The following is a 23,809-nucleotide window of genomic DNA, read 5'->3' as shown; positions in this document are numbered from 1 at the left end:
AAATGCATTCTATAATTTATTACTATTTGTAAATTTTGTGATAAAAATTCATTTCAGCTACCAACATAGCACCAAATATATAAATAGTGAAGCCACAAAAGTATTATGTAACAAGCCTGAATAGAAACATGGGGAAGTTTTTGCAAGGTAACAAATGGAATCTATTGTATAAGTATGTAAAATAAATACATAAAGACAGGAAGGTTTATGTGGAACTAAAAGGAGTTTTGTGAGTAGGGGAGATCATATACAACTTGTAAACAGTACAAGGAGGTAAATATGAGAAACAGAAATACATAACAAAAGTCTGTTATTCCCTAGAAGAATATCTGTAATGTTTCTTAATACCAAACATGAAATACTTTAGAAAGGAAAGGTAGGAGGTGATGTCACAGAATACAGTATTATAAAGAAGGTTCCTTTGCTACCACCACAGTAAACAAGTTTGTTTTTAAATTTCTGCCCCTAGAATTATAAAATGCAATGTAATATTTCCCTTTCTCCAATAGCAGATTATTGTATCGCCTTATTTTTTCATTAATTTTTACTTCCTCTAAATTTTAGCACACATACTGGTGAGTTTAGTACAAAATGTCATCTTTTCAAAGTCAGTAGAAATTCCTTGGGAAAAGCAAAGTTTCTCCAAATCAAAACAAAGATAAAAACAAATAAAATATCTTTTTGGTAGTTCATTTTGTGACTAAGAATATCTTTAAAAGTATGCCTGTCTTTTCCCAGGAATGTATGAGAAAATCTTCCTGTAAATTTCAAGCACAACCAAGTTGCTTCCCAAATTGGCCATTTGCACTCCAGGGCTAGAGCTGAAAGTGTACAGAATTGCCTGAGTAATTCGATTGCAGGCAGAATCGATGCGAGTGTGAATGCTGGCCTGGTCAAAGGTTGGCCCTTAGGCTGCAACTTAAATCAATTTGGGGTAAGCTAAGTTTGATTACATTTTCAGTGATGAAGCTTTCAAAAGCAATTTTGAGCTTGCCTATTCAGAGGCTGTTTGGTTCTATGTTGAACCTATATTTCTGATTAGAGAAGCATCTATCTATCTATCTGCTCTGGAGATGATTAAGTTCCAAAATTGAGAAACAATGAGAGAAAAAGAGGAAAAAAAGAGGGAATGATTCAGAGACAAACCAAAAACAGTATATGAAAGCCTATCTCTAACAATATATGAATCAGTAGTGGTTTATTTTATTTGTTTAAAAATTTATATAAGACTAAGAGGGAGAAAGACTCAGGGAGCTGGCTAACAGGAAAAAAATTATATATGGAAGATTATTATGATAATGATACGTGACAGTCTAAGAATATTTTGCCTTATGAGACTTTTTGTTTCAGGTGCTGCTGGCAGGAGGGATGTTGGGAAAATACAGATGGTTTGAAGTATGTAGCTAAATGGGTGTAAGAAAGAATGTCAAATATGGACTCCAACAGTCAATGTGCTAGCTTGAGAGACACGAACCCTTTCAATTTATCATTTTCCAGCAGAGTCACGCTGCAGAGTTGTTGTGCAACCATAGCTTATGCAACTCTTCCTAAAAACATGTTTACTCAATTAAATAGTTTGATTATAGATCTTATCAACATTTGGGTAAGCATGCTATTAGACCATAAACTATAGTGCTCCAAGAAGTTATGATTTCTTTTTTTTTAGAAAATATAAATTTCCCCACAGGAATGGCCACTCACTCTTAAAACATAGGCTATTATCCTGCCAGTTTTAGGAAAATATGTTGCTACATCTTGTTTTATGAAGTATTTTAGAAAACTTGTAATTTCTCCTAAGTAGACTGAGTGGTGATTCTAATGGTTCTTTTACAAGAATTATGATCTGCCTCACTAATTATGCTGTTCCATATATGCACTAACTGGATTGATTTTTTTAAAAAAATTATACCTATTGAAAATATCCGGCCATGCCAGAGATGAAATAACATTTGCATACCAGGCAGTCTTGCTTGATTTATTCAAATCTTACTTAAATATATACTGGGCAGATACCTAATTTGTGTCTTGGGAGAGAAATCCCAACTGAATAATATTTATAAGGAAGGAAATCTAGCCTATGCTGAATAGACACATTCAATGAGGACATGTGATTTCCAGTCCCTTCTTTAGCAGTTTTATGGCTACTAAAACAGAATTTACAGTTCTTTAGAGAAAGGGTGGCCCATTGAAATATCATTGCTTGCACAATTAATTCTTTCTCTTCTTTCCTTTATCTGGAGCATCAAAAACAGAAAAAAAAAAAAAAAAGCTAATTTCACTTTCCTTTTCTTTTTGGTGACTCTATTAATTATGCTTCACATTGCCTGAGGAGAAATGGTAAATTTAATACTAATAGCACTAGGCACCTCATAATTACCATTTTCTTCACACCTATCCCTGGATCTTATATTTGGGGCCCCATTTACATTTTTCAGATAGAGAAATCACAGGGCAGAAGTGGAGGTGGGAGAGCAGCTCAGACAGGTACCACCTCATGTGCTCAAACCATTAGATCAGCCTTCAAATCTAGTCACAGCTTCAGGGAAAACAAGGCATGCTGGGAAAATATTCTCTAAAACACTTCTTAGAAATAATAGGAGGGGAAATCTCTCACAAGACCTCTGTCAGAGAAAAGACTAGCAAAGGCTTTACTGAAGGTGGGGCTGCTAATATATTTTCTTTAGGCTGGAAATATTGGCGTGTTCTCATTTTTACAAAGTCTTAATAGCGACAACTCCCGTATATACAGAGGGTCACATTTTGACCTAAGTTGTTATAGGGTTAGAGCTTTGTGAAATAAAATAGCAAGCAAGGAGGTCTAGTCTCATGCTTTTTCACAGGTTATTGGCCAACAGAATTGAAACTGGGAACATAAAGGAAATTTCCCTGGAGAGTGAAATTCTTTGTACAGATGACAAAATAATTAGACCAGCAGTGCCATTAGCTAAACTTTATGGAAACTCACCAAAGAGAAAAACACATTAAAGTACAATTTTTTTCTGTCAATAAAAAATAATTTCAAATTCAATGACAAAAAATTGTAGAGAAGGGGAAAATATTGTATTTCTACTTCAAGAAGTAAGCACAACTGTTTTTAACAACAATCCATAAATACTTCTTTTTAAAAACATATAGATTTCTTAGAATCTTAAAGCATTACAGATGAAAGAGAATTTAGAGATTAGATATTCTATTTCCCCATCTTTAAATAATGAAGCTGAGGCCAGAGTATTAAGTGTTTTGCCTAAGAACCCGTCCAAGTAAGGGCCAGACCCTAAATTCTCTGCCTCTTAGGCTAGAGCTCCTAATAAAAATTTGTGGTTTAATTGAAACACTTTTTGATATTTTCAGTATCTAATTTCCACAAGCCTGCTACATTTCAAGGCTGATCACCGACAACAGCAAACACCAAAGCTCCCTTTTCACTTTGGTGTTTACTGACCCTTTGCCAGCTATAGGAAGTATATGCTGTTTCAGTAGCTTGAGGAGGCAGCTGTCAAACTGCCTCTTAACTTGAGAGGAACATATCAGTAGAGTAATTAATTTTGTACAACCCTCTCTATAAACCTGATCATTTTTTTTTTATATATCATTACAAGTGAACACTTATATGCATGGCTGATTTAATTAATAATTCTAATAAAAAGATGATATCATAGCAATATACATAAGCACATTAATAAATTAATCTAAAAAACTAGTGAAGTTCTTGGATATCCAGTGAGATCAAGCTACAGAATTATTGAGGTTATATAGATCCAAACTTCTATAGGTTTACTTTTCAATGTTTGGATTATATATAACCGAGAGGAAAGAAAAGCAAATTAGCATTTAATGACCACTGGCTCTGGATTAGGTGCTGTATGCACCATTTTACATATCTTATCTCAATAAATCATCCCAACAACCCTATAAGAATGAGTCATTTTCCCTATTTTATAGGTGAGACAACTGAGGTTTAAAGACTGAGTTTGAGAGAACTGTCCAGCATCCTGCATGGAGGATTCTGGTTTCAACTCATATCTGTTTGATTCCAAAGTTTTTGGTGGATGGCCTAGAGATTGGAAAGAACATGGGCACAAGAGTAGAAAAAAGTAAGTTCTAGATCTCCTGTGACAACATACAATTTTGGGTTCTCAGTCACCTTCTTTGGGACCCAGTCCACTCACATACAAAGTAAAAGGACTAAGTAGACTGAAAGTTTTCAAACCTAATTTTCTTAAATTCTATACCTTTTTGACAGGCCTCTGGGTCACTGTGCAGTGTGATATGAAAGAAAAAAATAAGATTTTGGAAAAATTTTTCAGATTTATCTCCAAATCAACTAAATGAATTCCAATTTTGTCTTTGTTATATACTACACTCCAGCATTCTTGCCTGAAGAATCCCCATGGACAGAGGAGCCTGGCAGGCTGCAGTTGAAGGGGTCACAAAGAGTCAAACATGACTGAGCAATTAAGCACACACATATATTAATCATTTGCATAAGGTTTTAGTTTGGGAAAGGAAAGAATCCATTGCTTTAAAAAGTTTGAAAAAGTTGACTAGCTAATAACCTCAGCTCTGTTAGCATCTGTATTTGGTTCTCATTAGCAGCAGTTTGCCCCACTCCAGTACTCTTGTCTGGAAAATCCCATGGACAGAGGAGCCTGGTAGGCTGCAGTCCATGAGGTAGCTAAGAGTTGGACATGACTGAGCGACTTCACTTTGACTTTTTACTTTCATGCATTGGAGAAGGAAATGGCAACCCACTCCAGTATTCTTGCCTGGAGAATCCCAGGGACCGGGGAGCCTGGTGGGCTGCTGTCTGTGGGGTTGCACAGAGTTGGACATGGCTGAAGTGACTTAGCAGCAGCAGCAGCAGTTTGGGGTTTCCCTGGTAGCTCAGCTGGTAAAGAATCCGTCTGTAATGCAGGAGACCCTGGTTTGATTCCTGTGTTTGGAAGATCCCCTGGAGAAGGGATAGGCTACCTACTCCAGTATTCTTAGGCTTCCCTCGTGGCTCAAATTGTAAAGCATCTGCCTGCAAGTGGGAGACCTGGGGTCTGCAGGGAGCCAGCACGGGAGTTCCCACCCATGACAAAGGTCATGAGGAGAGGATCTGACATGCAAAGGTGAATCAGAACTTGAGAGGCCCCCTGGACCTGCCCGAGCATCTACCCCCAAACCAAAATCTGTCGATTTTATTATTTTACGACTTTCACCAACTCTTCTGACATTAATGGGGGGCTATCCCCGACCACCTTTCTCTGAAGAAAATCAACTTAGAGCTCTAGTTAATAAGTCTCCTGGGCATAATAGGAGTGCTTCAATTCAAACCCCTCTAATGACTTTCTAGCTTGCCTGACAGGTTTGTTCGGACTCCTGCAGCTACGCATGTGATTGTTCACAGCCTCCCAACCACAAGAGGCACGAGAGGCATGGGAAGCTTAAGATATTCTAACAATGCAGAGCTTCTCAGAGAGTTAAAATTGTTAGAATAGAACTAGTAGAGGATTTCTTTGTTGAGTTAATGCATGCTGCCAAGTTTCCATATCCCGTACCTACTGTGTCCCTGGGACTGTATTGATTAATATAGTTAGTATATAGAAATGTAAGTAGTAGCTTTAATGTTTGTAACCTTGGACCCTTGAGTTAATTCTTTTCTTGTTATAACCTCCACACTTTTGCCCTATAGGAATGCAACTTTATCTAATGCTTTCAGAGGGTGCCACCTGACTTTAGAATAATCACCTTTAGAGAAAATAAGTTTTCTGATTGACTAATTATTATTCAGAAGAAAGGGTCATAAAATGTTAACAGGCCTCCTGGCCAGAAGATGATGTAAATCACCTAAAGCCTTTGCTTATGATAAGTTTGCAGAAAGAAAGCCTGGCTTCGGTATAGAGTCAAAGACTGCTGACCTTGCATGACTCTACACCCCCTATTATCCTCTATGCACAACTTAAGGTATAAAAGCTACTTTAGAAAATAAAGTTGTGGGCCATGCTCATCAGGCTTGGTCTCCCCATGTCGTTCTTGCTTCCTTTTCTCTCCTTTTCTTCTCTGTTCTTCCTTTAGGATGAATGATTGGAGCGTGGGGGCTCTCTGAGACCACTTACTTGCCTGGGCTTCTAAGACCCACTAGAGAAGGTGCCCAGGGTGGGGCACCTTCGGCGATTCGAGAGAGCGCCTGCGGTCTCCGTGGTCAGAGCAAGTTCGGTGTCACGAACTTTATTAGTTTCCCATGTAAACCAGTCAGGTCAAGCCTCTGATCTCTCTGCTGTGATATCCTTTTCGCCAACGCTGTCCTCCTGAGGGAATCCCTGGATCCAACAGGGGCTGGACCCCAGCAGGGTTCGATCCCTGGGTAGCGAAGATCCCCTGGAGAAGGGCATGGCAGCCCACTCCAATATTCTTACCTGGAGAATCCCCATGGACAGAGGAGCCTGGCAGGCTACAGTCTATGGGGTCAAAAAGAGTTAGACATGACTGAGTGACTAAGCACGGCACAGCACAAGCAATTTGATGAACTGGATCGCCACAGTTTTCAATGGTTGTTCTACTTCAGCTAGTTAATATACATTTGACTTTGCCCAAACTATCCATAATACACTGATGCATGCCCAAAGGTCTTTGATATTTAGTCCTCTCCAAAATCATTTGGCATTCTCAAATATGCTCAAGGATATTTTGAACAGGGCCAAATGTCAAGGAAATTTTACTGTGGATCAACGGTTTTGTGGATGTTCTGTACAGAATCAAATGGCCTATAAGCCTTCACAGTGTTGGATATCATCATGCAAGTATGGTGTCCATTTTGTGTGTAAGCTTCTTGAGAATAAAAACAGGATACACGTATAAGTTAAGAAAGCCTTCCTCAGTGATCAGTGCAAAGAAATGAGAGGAAGACAATAGAATGGGAAAGGCTAGAGATCTCTTCAAGAAAATGAGAGATACCAAGGGTACATATCATTCAAAGATAGGCACAATAAAAAACAGAAATGGTATGGACCTATCAGAAGCAGAAGACATTAAGAAGAGGTGGCAAGGATACACAGAAGAACTATGCAAAAAGATCTTCACAACCCAGAAAGTCACGATGGTGTGATCACTCATCTAGAGTCAGACATCCTGGAATGTGATGTCAAGTGGGCCTCATGAAACATCACTATGAACAAAGCTAGTGGAGGTGATGGAATTCCAGTTGAGCTATTTCAAATCCTAAAAGATGATACTGTGAAAGTGGTGAATTCAATATGCCAGCAAATTTGGAAAATTCACCAGTGGCCACAAAATTGGAAAAGGTTAGTTTTCATTCTAATCCCAGAGAAAAGCAATGCCAAATAATGCTCAAACTACCGCATAATCGCACTCATCTCACATGCTAGCAAAGTAATGCTCAAAATTCTCCAAACCAGGCTTCAGCACTATGTGAACCAGGAACTTCCAGATGTTCAAGCTGGTTTTAGAAAAGGCAGAAGAACCAGAGATCAAATTGCCAATGTCTGTTGGACCATCAAAAAAGAAAAAGAGTTCCAGAAAAACCTCTATGTCTGCTTTATTGACTATGCCAAAGCCTTTGACTGTATGGATCACAACAAACTGGAAAATTCTGAAAGAGTTGGGAATAACCAGACCACCTGACCTGACTACTGAGAAATCTGTATGCAGGTCAAGAAGCAAGAGTTAGAACTGGACATGGAACAACAGACTGGTTCCAAATTGGGAAAGGTGTACATCAAGGCTGTATATTGTCACGCTGCTTATTTAACTTATATGCAGGGTACATCATGTGAAATGCCAGGCTGGATGAAGTACAAGCTGGAATCAAGACTGCTGGGAGAAATATCAATAACCTCAGATATGCAGATGACACCACCCTTATGGCATAAAGTGAAAAAGAACTAAAGAGCCTCTTGATGAAAGAGGAGAGTGAAAAAGTTGGCTTAAAACTCAACATTCAGAATACGAAGATCATGGCATCCGGTCCCATCACTTCATGGCAAAGAGATGGGGAAACAGTGGAAACAGTGTCAGACTTTATTTTTTGGGGGCTCCAAAATCAGTGCAGATGGTGACTGCAGCCATGAAATTAAAAGATGCTTGCTCCTTGGAAAAAGCTATGACCAACCTAGACAGCATATTAAAAAGCAGAGATATTACTTTGCCAACAAAGGTCCATCTAGTCAAAGCTATGGTTTTTCCAGTAGTCGTGTATGGATGTGAGAGTTGGACTATAAAGAACGCTGAGTGCTGAAGATTGATGCTTTTGAACTGTGGTGTTGGAGAAAAATCTTGAGAGTCCCTTGGACTGCAAGGAGATCCAATATGTCAATCCTAAAGGAAATCAGTCCTGAATATATTTTGGAAGGACTGATGCTAAAGGTGAAATTCCAATACTTTGGCCACCTGATGCATAGAACTGACTCATTTCAAAAGACCGTAATGCTGGGAAAGTTTGAAGGCGGGAGGAGAAGGGGATGACGGAGGATGAGATGGTTGAATGGCATCACCAACTCGATGGACATACATTTGAGTAAGCTCTGGGAGTTGGTGATGGGCAGGGAAGCCTGGCGTGCTGCAGTCCATGGGTTCGCAAAGAATCAGACACAACTGAGTGACTGAATTGAAATGAAAGGTATAAGGTCAGGGAGCATAAATTCCTCTGACTTCACTCATACTGTTTAGTTGGATTTGTATATATCCATTACTTGTATGATGATTATGACTGTGCATGTATATTTCACTTTGGTTGAGTGTCATCTAACAGGCCAATTTAGCTATATCAAAATCTACCTATATCCTCAAGCCTAATTTTTGTCAAATACTTATTACTAGAGCATTCAGGAAAGGGTTTCCATTAACATCATAAAGCTGTGAGGATAAAGCAAGTTGACTCACATAGCATGCTATCTTTAATAACCACCAAGTCTAAATTTATTACTGCCTCTTTCAACCAAAATGAAAACCCTATTTCTTTTAAGTTGCAGGAGGGGAGATCAATTTCAATATAAAATATGAATCATTCAGATTTGTGGTTTTACCTTTCACATGGAACCAAGGTTCATTATAACAGGCAAAAGTAACAGCTCATACAGTTGCTTAGTGGCATGTAGGGACATTTGAAGCAAGCAGAGAGCTTAAATATTACTTACAAGGGCACAGCTGGTTCCATATTCAACAAATCAGTCAAAAAATAAAGTTTGCCTGCATCAGTCAGATCTAAACAGGGAAAAACTTTTATGTACACACATTCTTACTTTCTCCAATAGTCTTTCCCATTTTCCCTTTGGATAACAGTTACTGACTTTTCTTTTTTTATAATTTCAAAGAGGAGGTATCATCAAATTAAACAGACTTGGAAGAAATAGTCTCTAAAATGAGATATTTTTCAGAAAGTTAAATAGCACTTGATTATAAAAGCATTTAAAATTGGACTTTGTTATTGTCTCCAGTGTTGCTAAGAGAGGGAAAGACAGTTTTGGTGAGTCCTTTGAATATCTTATGTGTAATATTTCAGAGGCAATAACTTTGTTAGCTGAATAAATGCATGTCCATGTATATGTGTGCACCTGCACCCCGCCCCCCAGCACACACATACAAGAAAGGAAGGAGAGAGGTCCCTACAGCATCATTAGGACCTATATTCTAGCAAAATATTTGATACCACACTTTAAGAAACATAGTAAAAAGTGATTTGGCAGTTATATGTTGATACAAAATATATTGTTATCTGAGACTGTAAGAGAAGATTTTGTTAATATTAAAGCTTGAGTTGTTCCAAACATTTTCACATATTAGGTCTCATGTGAAGATTATTAAACCAAAGCTATGTAAATGTTGGACTATAAAGAAAGCTGAGCACCAAAGAATTGATGCTTTTGAACTGTGGTATTGAAGAAGACTCTTGAGAGTCCCTTGGACTGCAAGGAGATCCAACAAGTCCATCCTAAAGGAAATCAATCCTGAATATTCACTTGAAGGACTGATGCTGAAGCTGAAACTCCAATACTTTGGCCACCTGATGCGAAGAGTTGACTCATTGGAAAAGACCCTGATGCTGGCAAAGATTGAGGGCAGGAGGAGAAGGGGATGACAGAGGATGAGATAGTTGGATGGCATCGCCGACTCAATGGACATGGGTTTGGGTGGACTCTGGGAGTTGGTGATGAATAGAGAGGCCTGGCGTGCTGTGGTTCATGGGGTCGCAAAGAGTCAGACACAACTGAGTTACTTCAACTGATGTAAATATTAAGCACATTGTTTATATAGATTTCTTCCTTCTTACTATCTTTCCTTATTTCCCTTTAGATTGTAAGTCTCTTAATACATGTTCTATAATCAAAGCAGGAAACAAAGTATATATGTGTTCTACTTATGAAAATGACTTTTATTGGTTATGAGATTACTAATCCAATGATGATGTACATTTGATAAATTAGACCCATAGATGGCAGGATGGGACCATCTTGTTCATATTCTTTAAGGAGCAGACCTAGAGGAATCATCTCCTTTAGTTGCTCATGTTCAGGGAGCAAAACACACACACACACAGTTAAAAATAATAATAAACTCTCCATAATTCTGAATCCCCAAGTTTTTACTTAATAAGGAATTTTGCTATGAATAGTTGACATGCTGTCATCCATCATTAAGTTTGTTAAAGCACTGTTCCCTGAGGCTGATCTACAGTGATCTGCAGAATATTCTTTTTTGCTCTCACACTCTTTCTGTCTTTTTCTCTACCTCTCTCACAAAGACTTTTTAGAATGCAGACACATTTCAGAAATATCTGGACAGGTAATCTAGAGAATGAGGGATTCATTGTATACTAGCTCTCCTATAGTTTTTTCACTATAAATTTTACTTTCCTCTTACTTGAGGAAGTATTTACTCTCTACCTGAAGTAATTCTATTGATGAAATTACTAAAATCTCAGCTTAAAATTACCACTTCTCTTACAATTACAGTCTAAAGCCTATAGGCCATGGTAAGCTAAAGAATTTAAATTGACTTCATATTAAATCAAAGCTGTTTATTGCTTCTTGGGGACCAAAGAAAGATGTGAGAAAAGAGGCCAAGAAACTAGAATGAGGGAAGCTTGAAAAAGAGCAAGAAGCCTGTTGAGTATCATTCACCAAAGACTGGGGTGCTGCATCTTTGTGTGTTGGGGAGTTGTTGATATACACCAGACTGCTGGGCCTATTGATCAGAAAAGAAGCTCACAACAGGCCAGCTGCTGAGGCATCAAGGCAGAGGGATCATCAGCTACACTAGGCAGAGAATATCTGAAAATCTGTGTTCTTCCTTTCAGAGCCTAGCCTATAGAAAGAGTAGTTTATTGCACATGTTTTTGCTCATCTTTTCACTCTACATGGCCTTTATGTGAAATTTTATTTACTCTCATACTGGAAACTACCACATCCATGCTGGTACTTCCGAATCATATCTCCATTCTGGACTTAAGTACAGCTACCCACTGGACATTGCCTCCAACTGACTATGTCTAAAATTAAACACATTTCTCTCTTTCAATATTCACCTTCTCCCCCAGTAAAAAAGGGTTAATCCTTTTCTTACATTCTAGCCTGGTTAATGATATCCAAAGTAAACTTAAGTAGTTATCTAGATTTTCACAATTCCATTCCTATTGCCTTCAGATTTGGTCATTAGCTCCTCTGTCCTAATTATCTCTGTCATCCCTATAACTCTTTTTGTGCAATTATCTTCTTGTAAGTCTAATACTTGGGTTAAGCCCTCCACATTGCCTAAGAAAGTATTTCAGAAATTAAATCTGTTTATATCCATCCTTTATTACAAGGATTCAATGGCTCTCCAAAACTAGAAGGATAAAGTTCAAACTCACCTTCAGGCCCTTTCTGTCCTAAGTCTACCACCTTGTCCAGCCTCATCTCTCAACACTCTCTTCTTCCTTTTTCTCTAACCATATTAAACTACTATGAGGTCTTCAAATGTATCAGATTGTTTCATTCTGCTATGCCTCTACATGAGCTGTTCCATACAGGAGTATTTTTCTCCTTCCCATTCCCACACCCAGGCTCAACCCAATCACATCCTTGTCTCAAGGGTTTTCTCTATAAATTGCCCTGAATCATTAAGACTGAGTGTCTCATTCTTTCATTTGTGACACTGTACATTGTGCTCATGATTATTGTTGAATGAACTCTACAAAGTTCTGCCTCTGAAAATATGACAACGGTGAATAAAATAATATTTTGAAGTTGTAACTTAGTTATAATTCATACAGCAATATTACCTACTTTAGATGACAGTCCTTTCATGGTCCTCAAAATAGATTAAGAGCCTCTTCTCTGCCCTTGTACTCTACTGTTGACTGTACTGTACTAGAGTTATCTGCTTCTGTACCTCTCCTCTTATTCACCTGAGGACTCTTTGAGGATGAAGTTCCCATTCTATGAATACTTTTCTTTCCAACATCTAGCTCAGTGCTTCATATATTGTGGGCAGTCTATATATTTGATGGATAACTATTGCTACCGATAAAATGTTGGAGCCTCATAATAGAACAACTGCTTTACTTCTGTCTTTATGCTTTAAATCTAGATGTCTGAACTTCTATGCTGCAAACATCATATTTAATCTGGAATTAGTCCTACAAAGTATGGTTCATATACAGAGCAAGGGATGAAGTTAAGTTATAGCCAGAGTTGAGACATTATATCAAATTTACATGCCTTCTCCCTTGATTGCCAATGACAACTTACTACCTAACCCCTCAGTAAAGTACTGGTCAATCAGTCATCAAATAAGCTTAGCCATCTATATAGATAGTTTTTGAAAGCAATTAAACTGAGTGTTCTTGGGGGCTGTCACATAATAACAATGGGTAACATATATTACATGCATCATCCCACTTAATTTTTATCCTGAAGGGGGAGCTATCCAGGAGTCATGTATGGATGTGAGAGTTGGACCATAAAGAAGGCTGAGTGCCAAAGAATTGATGCTTTTGAACTGTGGTGCTGGAGAAGATTCTTGAGAGTCCTTGGACAACAAGGAAATCAAACCAGTCAATCCTAAAGGAAATCAACCCTGAATACTCATTGGAAGGACTGATGCTGAAGCTGAAGTTCCAGTACTTTGGCCACCTGATGCAAAGAGCTGACTCATTGGAAAAGACCCTGATGCTGGGAAAGACTGAAGGCAGAAGGAGAAGAGGGAAACAGAGGATGAGATGATTGGATGGCATCACTGATTCAATGGACATGAACTTGGGCCAACTCTGGGAGATGGTGAGGAACAGAGGGGCCTGGCATGCTGCAGTCCATGGAGTCATAAAGAGTGGACATGACGGTGACTGAACAACAACAATGAAGTGGGAGCTATTATTGCCCTTACTTTACAAATGAATTAACTGAAGCTTTGGCATGTACTCAAGATCATATAACTATATGTGATGAAACTGTGGTTCAAATTATGACCTGCTTGACTCCCATTATATGTGAAACATAGACACACAAACATTTATACATAAAAAAGTGCTACATTCCTTTTTGGTGGTCTCAGTTATGGCAAGACTCTAAACTACAACTTCTTGACTTTTTCCTTCTTGATGATCTGGAAAATGTAGGTTATTACACATAAGAAGTAGATTTTAATAGAATCGGGATTTATTCTAAATAGTTTTGGATAGGGACCTGATTCTCAGTGACTGAAACTCAATGTAGTGTTTGCTATGCATAAGCACTATGAAGGGAAACTCACATTTTTGATTAACTCTCTGAGCATATTAATATGCATGGATACAAATCATAATAATATGAATTTCTCTGTTCATGGCTTGTTTCATATATCATTATTTACACAAATAGCAGACTCTTTGAAGTCTAATTCCTTTCTCCTGGATTGGAAGATGAGCACTTTGGTTTTATACACTCCCTTGACTATAAGAAGGGCTGATATTCAATAACAGATTAAAAAAAAAATAGCAGGTCATGGGCCAACATTAGATCAGCTTAGGACCAACCACTTATTTTGGATCAGTTTAGAGGCTGAAGGCTCTCCCATCTACAGACCTTGTGAAGATATGAAAGGAATTCTTATCAAGGGGAAACCAGCTTCACATGAACTTTAAAAAAGCTGTCTTTCTCTACATAGTTTGAAGATTCATAGTGCCTGTGTTGGAGAATGGTACCATTCCAAAGAGTTTTAAAATCCCGTAAAAATATGTGTTCGAATGTCTCTGAGTCTCACTTTTTAAAATATTTTAGCCAAACATTAACTTCATTCATCTTTCATAAACTTAAAATTTTATATCTGGTGTATGTTGCCCATTTCTAACCATTTATTAAAAATAGTTTTTATACATTCAACAATAGCACCCTAAATTACTAAAATTTATATTAAAAAAAAAGCTAAGAAAGGCAAACATGTTACAGGTAGAGGTTTATCTTTCAATAATATGTTGCAAATGATACAATTTATCTCCATACTGGTTTTATGTTTATCACAGTGAGAAACAGTGAAACATAGAAGTTAAAACCTGGGACTCTGAAACTAGACTGTTGATCAGGTTTCTGCTTTGTCACTTATTAGCCATTTGACTTTGACCAAGCTTTTAATTTCCCTTCATTTTAGTTTCCTCATCTGTAAGAAGAGAATTTTAGAATTTACCTTTTTTGGTAGTGTGAGAATTAAAATAACAAATTCATACAAAGATATTGGAACAGATTCATTTAAAGATATTATCTGGTTTACAGTAAGTTCACAAATAAGTATTACCATCACTGTAATATTCCTTTATACAGCTGGAGATTAAAATATACTTTGCACAGCTAAATCTCAGTCTATTCATTCATTTATTAATTGTCTATTCAAACACTGTTTAATTCACTTATTCACTAAATAAGTTGTCTATGTGAATATCAGACATAGTTTAATAGTCTATGAAATATTAGACACCGTGCTTAGTGATATGGGAGAATTAATCATACATTGATTCTGTCTTCTCAACAAACATAATCTGGTAGAGAGATACAAACTATGCAAAAATAATTATTGTAAAAAATAGAAACTCAGTGCAATAAGAGTTTCAGATGAGGTCACACAAGAGTTTTGAATATACAGACATTTCTTCAAACTTCCAGGGTTAAGTTCAAAATTATAGACAAAATTTGCATATTATGTCTTTCTTAATGAATTTCAATCAAATTGTTCTAGTTATCCTTAGCACTTCTATACACAGAAAGTCAGAGACAAAGGAAGATCATCAGAGTCCATTCTGAAGATACCATGTTTAGAAGCCTTTTCAGCAGTGCATTATATCCAGATGACTGTGCTAAGGTTGCCAGAGTAAAACAAATAAATGACATTTGTTTCTAATTTGTTACATTCATTAATGCTTCAGTTTTGAAAATCAGAGTGTGGTTTAGAAATTAAAGTAGCAAAAATTAATGTGTTATTAAGCCTTAAATTTTTCTTTACTCGGTTTAATTCATTTACTCTTTCAGGTTCTTGAATATTTAAACAATTTAAAATATTAATAACATTACAAAAGAAGTATCAATATTTACATTAACTTGGAATTCACACTGCTCTATAATATTTGCAATGTTATTATTCATAATTACACTAAGTAAATAATCTTCATGGAAGAAACTTAAGCAAGTATATTATACTTTGACTATTTTGTGGCAAGCAATGCGTTTCTTTCAGAGTAGGGGGTACTAAGAAATACTTTATAATATTGAACTGAAATAATACATGATGTGATTTTTTAAAAGTGTATATAGGACAAATCATCTTAAATTATTATTTTCTATTAACAACCAACTGATATATTTTATTTAACAACAGAGATTCTTAAATCTTGGTAATTCAGAGTTCATAAATCATGAAACTTATTTAATATTTTTAAGTAGTAGGAGTATTATATATCCCGTCCCTCATTTCTGCAAAATAGAAACAATCATGTCTGTGATGAACTCATAATATTTGCCTTTTACAGAGAGTGCTTACTATCAAAGGATGACAGAATAAATATACATATGTCAGGTTACCATAAAAACATAAACTATCAAAGATAAGAATGGTTTAGATAACTGTACAACTAAAAAGACAGCATATTCTCTGGAGTCTTCTTTGAACATTTTGAGTAACATTCCACTTCAAAATCAGGAATATTTTATGGTTATAACAACTCTTGAACAACAGCTTCTAAAAAGTACTAAAACTAATTGAAAACGTTAAAATATAATTATCTCCTTTCCCCTAATCCTTGTGTTTGGTCTTCTTTTTTTTTTCATTTCTGGTCCTTAGGAACTAAGATACATTAGAACTAAAGTACCTATTTAAGTAAAACCTTATGTTCTTTTTCAAAATACAGTTTTGAGTAAAAAATTACCTATATGGATAAAATATTTTGTCCATCATCATTTACTCACTATTATACCTTGGTCATGGTGAACTTCTCACTATTTCAAAATATCTAGAGAAAGTCAACCAAGAGTAAATTCAATCCAGATTAATTTATGCTTAAATATAATGAATTTTTGAAAACAAAACAAAACTAAATTCTACCAACCAGCCATCATCAGTCAGAAGACATCTTTAGTGGATCCTATTATTTATGTAACATTCTCCTTCTCTCAGATCTAAAATATTTATCTAAGCACATATGTAATTCTATAGGGATTATCAAATTCCCCAACATCCAGATTATTTTGGGGCCAAATTTCCTCTGTGGAAGGAACATGACACATCAGGCTGAGCTCATAGACAGGAACCAAAAGGCCCTGGGAGCATTTTGGTAATTCTGTGTTACTTACGGCTGAGAGGCAGGCTCGCGTTGGTTGTGCCTAGCTTGTTGACAGCCACACAAGTATAGTTGCCGAAGTGCTCCTGTGTCACATTGGTAACAGTGAGAATGGATCTTGTGCTAAAATTTTGAATGATAATTCCTTGTTGGCCATTGAAGAGCCTAAAAGACAAAATAAACTCTAGGTAAATATGTATTGTGAATACCATTTTCACTTTTATCTAGATGGGGTTGTCATGGCAACCCATAGACAGTTTTGACCATGCTGTTGTCAGCATATAACATGATAACAGTGTAATTATATTTTCCTTACAGTAGTAGATACCGGGGTAGGGAAACTGTATGACAGTGGCAGACTGTTCCTATGGGATTATCTGTGCTATATAACAAACCAGACTTAGATAACCACATGTCCTGTCCATACATTGATTTGTATTTTAGAAAATTAAACACATTACAGCAATGGCATCTCAACTGTTAAAGCCAAGGAAAAGTAAAAGGGATTAAATATAATGATTCCATTAAAAACACAAACTCCTGATTTCTAAAAAGTTGACCAGAATATGTCTGTGTACTAAGTTGCTTTAGTTGTGTCTGACTCTTTGCCATCCTATGGACTGTAGCCCACCAAGCTCCTCTGTCCATAGGATTCTCCAGACAAGAATACTGGAGTGGATTGCCATGCCCTCTGCCAGGGAATCTTCCTGACTGAAGAATCGAACCCAAGTCTCTCATGTTTCCTGCATCGGCAGGGGCGGGTTCTTTAACACTAGCGCCACCTGGTGAGGCCTGGGCTATTTCAAAGGATAGTTTTAGATAATTTTCATCATGAAAGGTAATCCTATAGCTGTGGTAGGATGGTGCTGAGTCCAGACTCAACACTTTACTGCTACTTTATTGTAGGTACAACCCAAATAGATGACTTGTTAAATCTACAAAAAGAAAAAAAAAAGTTAAATATAATATTGAGGGTAGTATTTAAGTTGAGTCCTATCTTCGGTTGGTTTCCCAGGAGGCTCAGTGGTAAAGAATCTGCTTTCCAAGCAGAAGAGGCTGGTTCAAACCCCGGGTCAGGAAGATCCCCTGGAGAAGGAAATAACAACCTACTCCAGTATTCTTGCCTAGGCAATCCTGTGGACAAAGGAGCCTGGCGGGCTACAGTCCATGGGGTTGCACAGAGTCGGGCATGACTTCGTGACTAGGCAGCAGCAGCAGCAGCAGCCTATCTGTGCCACATTTTAGTAATGTGCCTAATAAAGTCCTTTAACCTTTCTAGACTCAATATAGGATTCAATTTTACCTGATTCCATCCTGAATACTCAACTTTCCTTCTCCACACTTACCAGTAGAGGCCCTAACTCTCAGATAGGCTGACATAGTTCTCCCACTTTCAATGCTTCACATGATTGCTTCTGCTTCACTCTTTTCCTGAATCTTACCCCAATGGTCACCATCCCTTTTTATCTCTGACAGCCAGACCTTTTCATCCTCATGTAAGTCTGATCTATGTCCTATGTCTCCTACTCTGCTGCTGCTACTGCTGCTGCTAAGTCGCTTCAGTCGTGTCCGACTCTGTGCGACCCCATAGACGGCAGCCCACCAGGCTCCCCCGTCCCTAGGATTCTCCAGGCAAGAACACTGGAGTGGGTTGCCATTTCCTTCTCCAGTGTCTGAAAGTGAAAAGTGAAAGTGAAGTTGCTCAGTCATGTCCAACTCGTAGCAATCCCATGGACTGCAGCCTACCAGGCTCCTCCACCCATGGGATTTTCCAGGCAAGAGTACTGGAGTGGGTTGCCATTGCCTTCTCCGGTCTCTCCTACTCTGCTGCTCCCTAAATGACTTTCCTCTCTCTGTGTCTCTTTCTCTTATTCTGCATATCACTCTCAAAATTGTTGTAGAATTTATAAAATCAAAACCACAATATTGCATTGTTCTCTCTAGCAGTTTCTATACATACAAGTCTACCCAAATAAACTGAATTGCTTTAAATTTCTCAAAAGGCAAGGCCTTACGGACATACTTTATATTTGAATTCTACATAGCATGTAATAGTGGTATCTTAGGTGAATAATATATATTTCATAAGTCAATAGGGCTTCCCTGGTGGTTAAGATGGTAAAGCATCTGCCTGCAATGCAGGAGACCTGGGTTTGATCCCTGGGTTGGTAAGATATCTTGGAGAAGGGAATGGCAAACCACTCCAGTATTCTTGCCAGGAGAACTCCACGGACAGAGGAGCCTGGTGGGCTATATTAGACCTTGGGGTTGCAAAGAGTTGGACATGACTGAGTGACTAACACTCTCATGTATGTCAATGAAGTTTGAATGACATCCCCACAACACTGGGATCACTAAGTCCTCTTCAGTGGCCCCTTTAAGAATGTTTCTTTCTAAATATGAAATCTGCTATAATGATAAGCCAACCAAATAATAACTTCTCCCTTACAAACCCCAAAATTTATTGTGAAAGAATGTGCTAATCATAATATGGGCTACAGAAGCTCTTAGCTCAAACGGCTTGTTAATTTTTCTTCTTTAATGTGTTCAAGTCTTAGTATTAAGCATTTCTTTAATCACAAAGATGCTAATAATTGACATTCCCCTGCGAGTTTAGGTTGAACTCCTTTGCATTATGTTATGTGACTTGCATCTGAATTTAGGTAAAATATACTGGAGTTAAATGCAGATTAAAATAAGCAACCATGCTTGATTACTCTGGGAATTACTTATATTTCATGTCAGAGCTAAATTTGGCTTATCCAAAACTCAAATTTTAATCAGATAAATAAAATTTTTAGTTTAATAAGTATTGAAAAAATTTCACTTGACCTATAAACCTAATGACCTCCAATTCTGACACAAGAAAATATGGCATAAAATATCTAGGACATGGAAATTTTAAACATCTGTATCATGGGGCTTCCCTAGTAGCTCAGTTGGTAAAGAATCCACCTGCAATGCAGGTGACCCCAGTTCAATTTCTGGGTTGTGAAGATCCGCTGGAGAAGGGATAGGCTACCCACTCCAGTATTCTTGGGCTTCCCTGGTAGCTCAGCTGGTAAAGAATCTGCCTGCAATGTGGGAGACTTGGGTTCAATCCCTGGGTTGGGAAGATCCCCTGGAGAAGGGAAAGGCTACCCACTCAAGTATTCTGGCTGGAGAATTCCATGGTTTGTATAGTACATGGGGTCACAAAGAGTTGGACACAACTGAGCAACTTTACTGAGACTGATACTTCTCAATATAGTATCATATTGCAAATCTATCAATATTTATGCTAAAATCCCACAGTGATTCTTACATATTTTTCTGTATCACATCAGTAAATTTACTTTTAAACAATAGTATATGGTATGAATAAAAATCCAGTTTCATTGTCCTTCATTATAGCAGATTTCAAGCTTTAGTATGATGGCTTAAATCAAATTGTGTGTGCATGCTCAGTCATGTTCAACAATTTGCAACCCTATGAACTGTAGCCTACCAGGCTCCTCTGTCTATAGGATTCACCAGGCAAGAATACTGGAGTGGGTTGCCATTTCCTCCTCAAGGGGATCTTCGTGACTGAACCCACCTTTCCCATATCTCCTGCACTGGCAAGTGGATTCTTTCACAACTGAACCACCCAAGATTAGGGAAGCCCATGTCTGATAGTTTTCCTGGTGGCTCAGCAATAAAGAATCTGCCTGTCAATGCAGGAGATACAGGTTTGATCCCTGGACCAAGGAAGATCCCCTGGAAGAAATGGCAACCTACTCCAGTATTCTTGCCTGAGAAATCCCATGGACAGAAGAGCCTGGAAGGCTATAGTCCTTGGGGTCACAAAAGAGTCGGACATGACTTAGAGACTAAACAATAACAAAATGCTAAGGCTGTATCTTCCAGAGGACTCAGCAACTCCTTAGACTACTAACTCCCTTTTGTGTCCCATCTACCAAAACCAAGACTCATTTTTCTACCAAAGAATTGAGGAGAGATTTGTTAGAGTCTTCATTTGGCTGGACTCTGGAGAGAAAATCCCAAGGGAGTATACTCTGTTACTTCATGGCACTGTTTGCTTATGTTCCTTATGGCTGTTCTTCTGAGCTGGGTTCCAACTCTCTGCCCTTTAATGTATCTGAAGGCAAAGCCCCAGATGTTGCTAAACCATGCAGTGAATCCACACTCTGTATGTGCAGGCCCATTTTTGGCCCCTAACCATCAGTGTTATGTGCATTCTTACCAGAGTGGCACATTAGTGGCACTTTAGCAGTAGCAGCTCCTTCTGCTCTGATCAGCCTGGCAGGTGATTATGGCCAATAAAAGAGAAAAGCATCTTCCCTGGGGGGATTTTCTTCCCCTAGAGGAAGCTATCTCTGAGATAACTGGAAAAGTCCAAAGCTTACTTTCTTCTATCCTGGGGAGTTTTAGAAGTACTGACTGCTCACGCATCATTGAAGAACCTGTCTTTGCCTGGTAGATGACTGGGGAACTCTTTCCAAAGCTGACCTGGAAGGAGAGTGACTTCTGAGATGGGATATATCCCTGGAGGGTATATTTCTAAGATTTTCCTACAGTTATCTGGAGATAGTGTTAGTGAAAGTTTTCTCAGCTATTTAAATCAATTCTAAAAATTACTATACAAATGAGTTCTATGCTGGGTGATTAGGGGCTAAGCTGAACAACACATTATTACTGAAGCTTTTTCAAGAAGAATCATATATATTCATATATATATATATGAATACATCTTAGTTATTATTATTAATACTTATTATTAATAGATAAAAAAATGAACTATGCCTAGAAATCCCATCACAAGTGACCCTAATGTAATTTCACTGCTTCACTGAAAATAAATAAGGAAAGAGATCTTTATGATGAGTTTTTTAATGAAGCAGGCTTCTTCTAATATGTTTAAATATAATTATATTTTCTAGAAAGAGAGTCATTCTTTTTATATCAAACATACACTTGACAAATTGAATTGCTGTTCTGTGTTAAAGAAAATCCTTAGTAGGCTTCAAGCATGTGCCATGAGCCTATTCACGGGATGATCCTGGACCAACTGGATTTTTCACATTTATTCTAGATTTGTTTGAATCCAGACTTCTTTATTTGCATCAGTGATATGAAATCTGAAAGTGGCAACTCAAGAAATAGTTCATAACACAACTTGTAGTGAAACTGGAGAACAAAAAAAATTGGAATATTGCCTTTTCAGGAGTTCATTCTCTTTTCCTAGACACTTAACCCTTTCAAGTTCTAAGAGAATGGTTCTTGTACTTAGCTTATAGAATGAAAGATGTTTTATTATAATCCTTCCACTCAAAAAGAAAAAAAAAACAAACTCTATTATGTTAGGAATTAAATATGATATGCCTTAGCATGTGGTGCCTGCTTAGAAATGCCTGGTCACTTTTTTTTTTTTTTTTTGCATTTTTACTATTCACTGGACCCCGTGGATATAAGATTCTTCTACTACTGTGGGCTCTGAGGTCCTCTAGCCTCTATTACCTCTAGGAGTTTGTTCCAAATCACTATGATCTGCATCATCCCCACCGCCAAATTCATATATTGAAATCCTAAGTCTCAGAGACAATGGTATTAGTAGGTGGGTCTTTGGGAGGAACTTAAAAGTGATGAAGGTAAAATCTTCATGGTTGAGATCAGTACTTCATAAAAGAGACCTCAGAGATATCCCTACCTGTTTCTGCCATGTGAAGATGCAATGAGAAGTCTGACACCCAGTAGGGTATCCTCACCCAATCATGCTGGCACCTTGATCTTGGACTCTCAGCCTCCAGCACTGTGAGATAAACTTCTTTGGTTTATAAGCTACCCAGTCTGTGGTATTTTGTTGTAGCAGCTCAAATGGACTAAGGCACATAGTGAGGACCACTGCCCTCCTTCTTCTTTCTTCTGTCTTTTGTTAATATCTCATATATCTGTGAACTGAAGTCTATTTGCTTTGCCAGCAGATTCTGGGCTTCCCTTAGAGCTCAGTTAGTAAAGAGTCTGTGGAGCCTGGTAGGCTGCAGTCCATGGGGTCACTAAGAGTTGGACACGACTGAAGCAACTTAGCAGCAGCAGCAGCTTGTAATTCAGGAGACTCCAGTTCGATTCCTGGGTTGGGAAGATCCCCTGGAGAAGGGAAAGGCTACCCACTCCAGCATGCTAGCCTGGAGAATGTCATGGACTGTATAGTCCATGGGTTCAGACACAACTGAGCAACTTTCATTTCACTTCACTTCACTTCTGCCAACTCATAACTGACACAGCCTGACCAAATAACTAGTTCTGAACTAGAACAGTTCTTCATATTTTCAGTGTCAGAAGCAGCACATGGAAAGTATATTAATAGCTATGGTACTTCTTTTTCTGGTACATGAAATGTTAACAAACTTTACAGTAATAACCTCTCTTAAACAGTATCTATCTAGGATAGCCAGAAAAACCCAGAGCAACATCACAATAGCAAAACTGGCCATTTAGCCATTAGCACTGATTGTCAAAGGTGCAAAAATAAATGGGACAACTAAACGTGACCTCATTCATTTAAAAATATAAATCCAGCCTCAGTACAAATTTTGGGACTATAATTTTTATTTGCCTTTTCAGGTCAGGAGTAACAATAGCTATTTCTAGAGAAGCAAGCATTTGTTGGGAAAGATTTAAGGCAGGAGGAGAAGGGGATGACAGAGGATGAGATGGTTGGATGGCATCACTGACTCAATGGACATGAGTTTGAGTAAACTCCGGAAGTTGGTGATGGACAGGGAGACCTGGTATGCTGCAGTCCATGGGGTTGTGAAGAGTTGGACATGACTGAGCGACTGAACTGAACTGAACTGAAGCTTTCAGGTGCAAATAGTCACAGGAAAACTCCATTGCTAGTATAGGAACCATATATGAGTGTGTCAGATAACAACAATTAAATTATTAAAATAACTTGCAAAAAATAAATTAAAAAACAACTTTCAACAGGAATGGGAGAGGTGTTCTTAAATGGTAATAGATTTTTTATCAGACTAGAATTACAAAAGAATA

At 37.8% G+C, this 23,809-nt stretch overlaps 1 protein-coding gene across 3 annotated transcripts in view; it reads right to left on the bottom strand.

Annotated features, from left to right (window-relative positions):
- Positions 1 to 23,809, bottom strand: part of NEGR1 (neuronal growth regulator 1) — a 1,047,432-nt gene that overhangs the window by 202,163 nt on the left and 821,460 nt on the right. Inside the window, exons 6-7 of one of the 3 annotated variants that reach the window (XM_055585482.1) lie at positions 16,791 to 16,942; positions 14,289 to 14,610 (exon numbers count right to left, since the gene is read on the bottom strand). In XM_055585482.1, coding sequence (XP_055441457.1) covers positions 14,582 to 14,610; positions 16,791 to 16,942 — 181 coding nt within the window. In that variant the 3' untranslated portion in view covers positions 14,289 to 14,581. The other 2 variants (XM_055585481.1, XM_055585480.1) reach the window with 2 other exon arrangements.

This window comes from Bubalus kerabau, chromosome 6 (assembly GCF_029407905.1).
Source record: "Bubalus kerabau isolate K-KA32 ecotype Philippines breed swamp buffalo chromosome 6, PCC_UOA_SB_1v2, whole genome shotgun sequence".
Taxonomy (NCBI): Eukaryota; Metazoa; Chordata; class Mammalia; order Artiodactyla; family Bovidae; genus Bubalus; species Bubalus kerabau.
The sequence above is the reverse complement of the archived record's forward strand: the minus strand, read 5'-3'. Positions and strand labels throughout refer to the sequence as shown.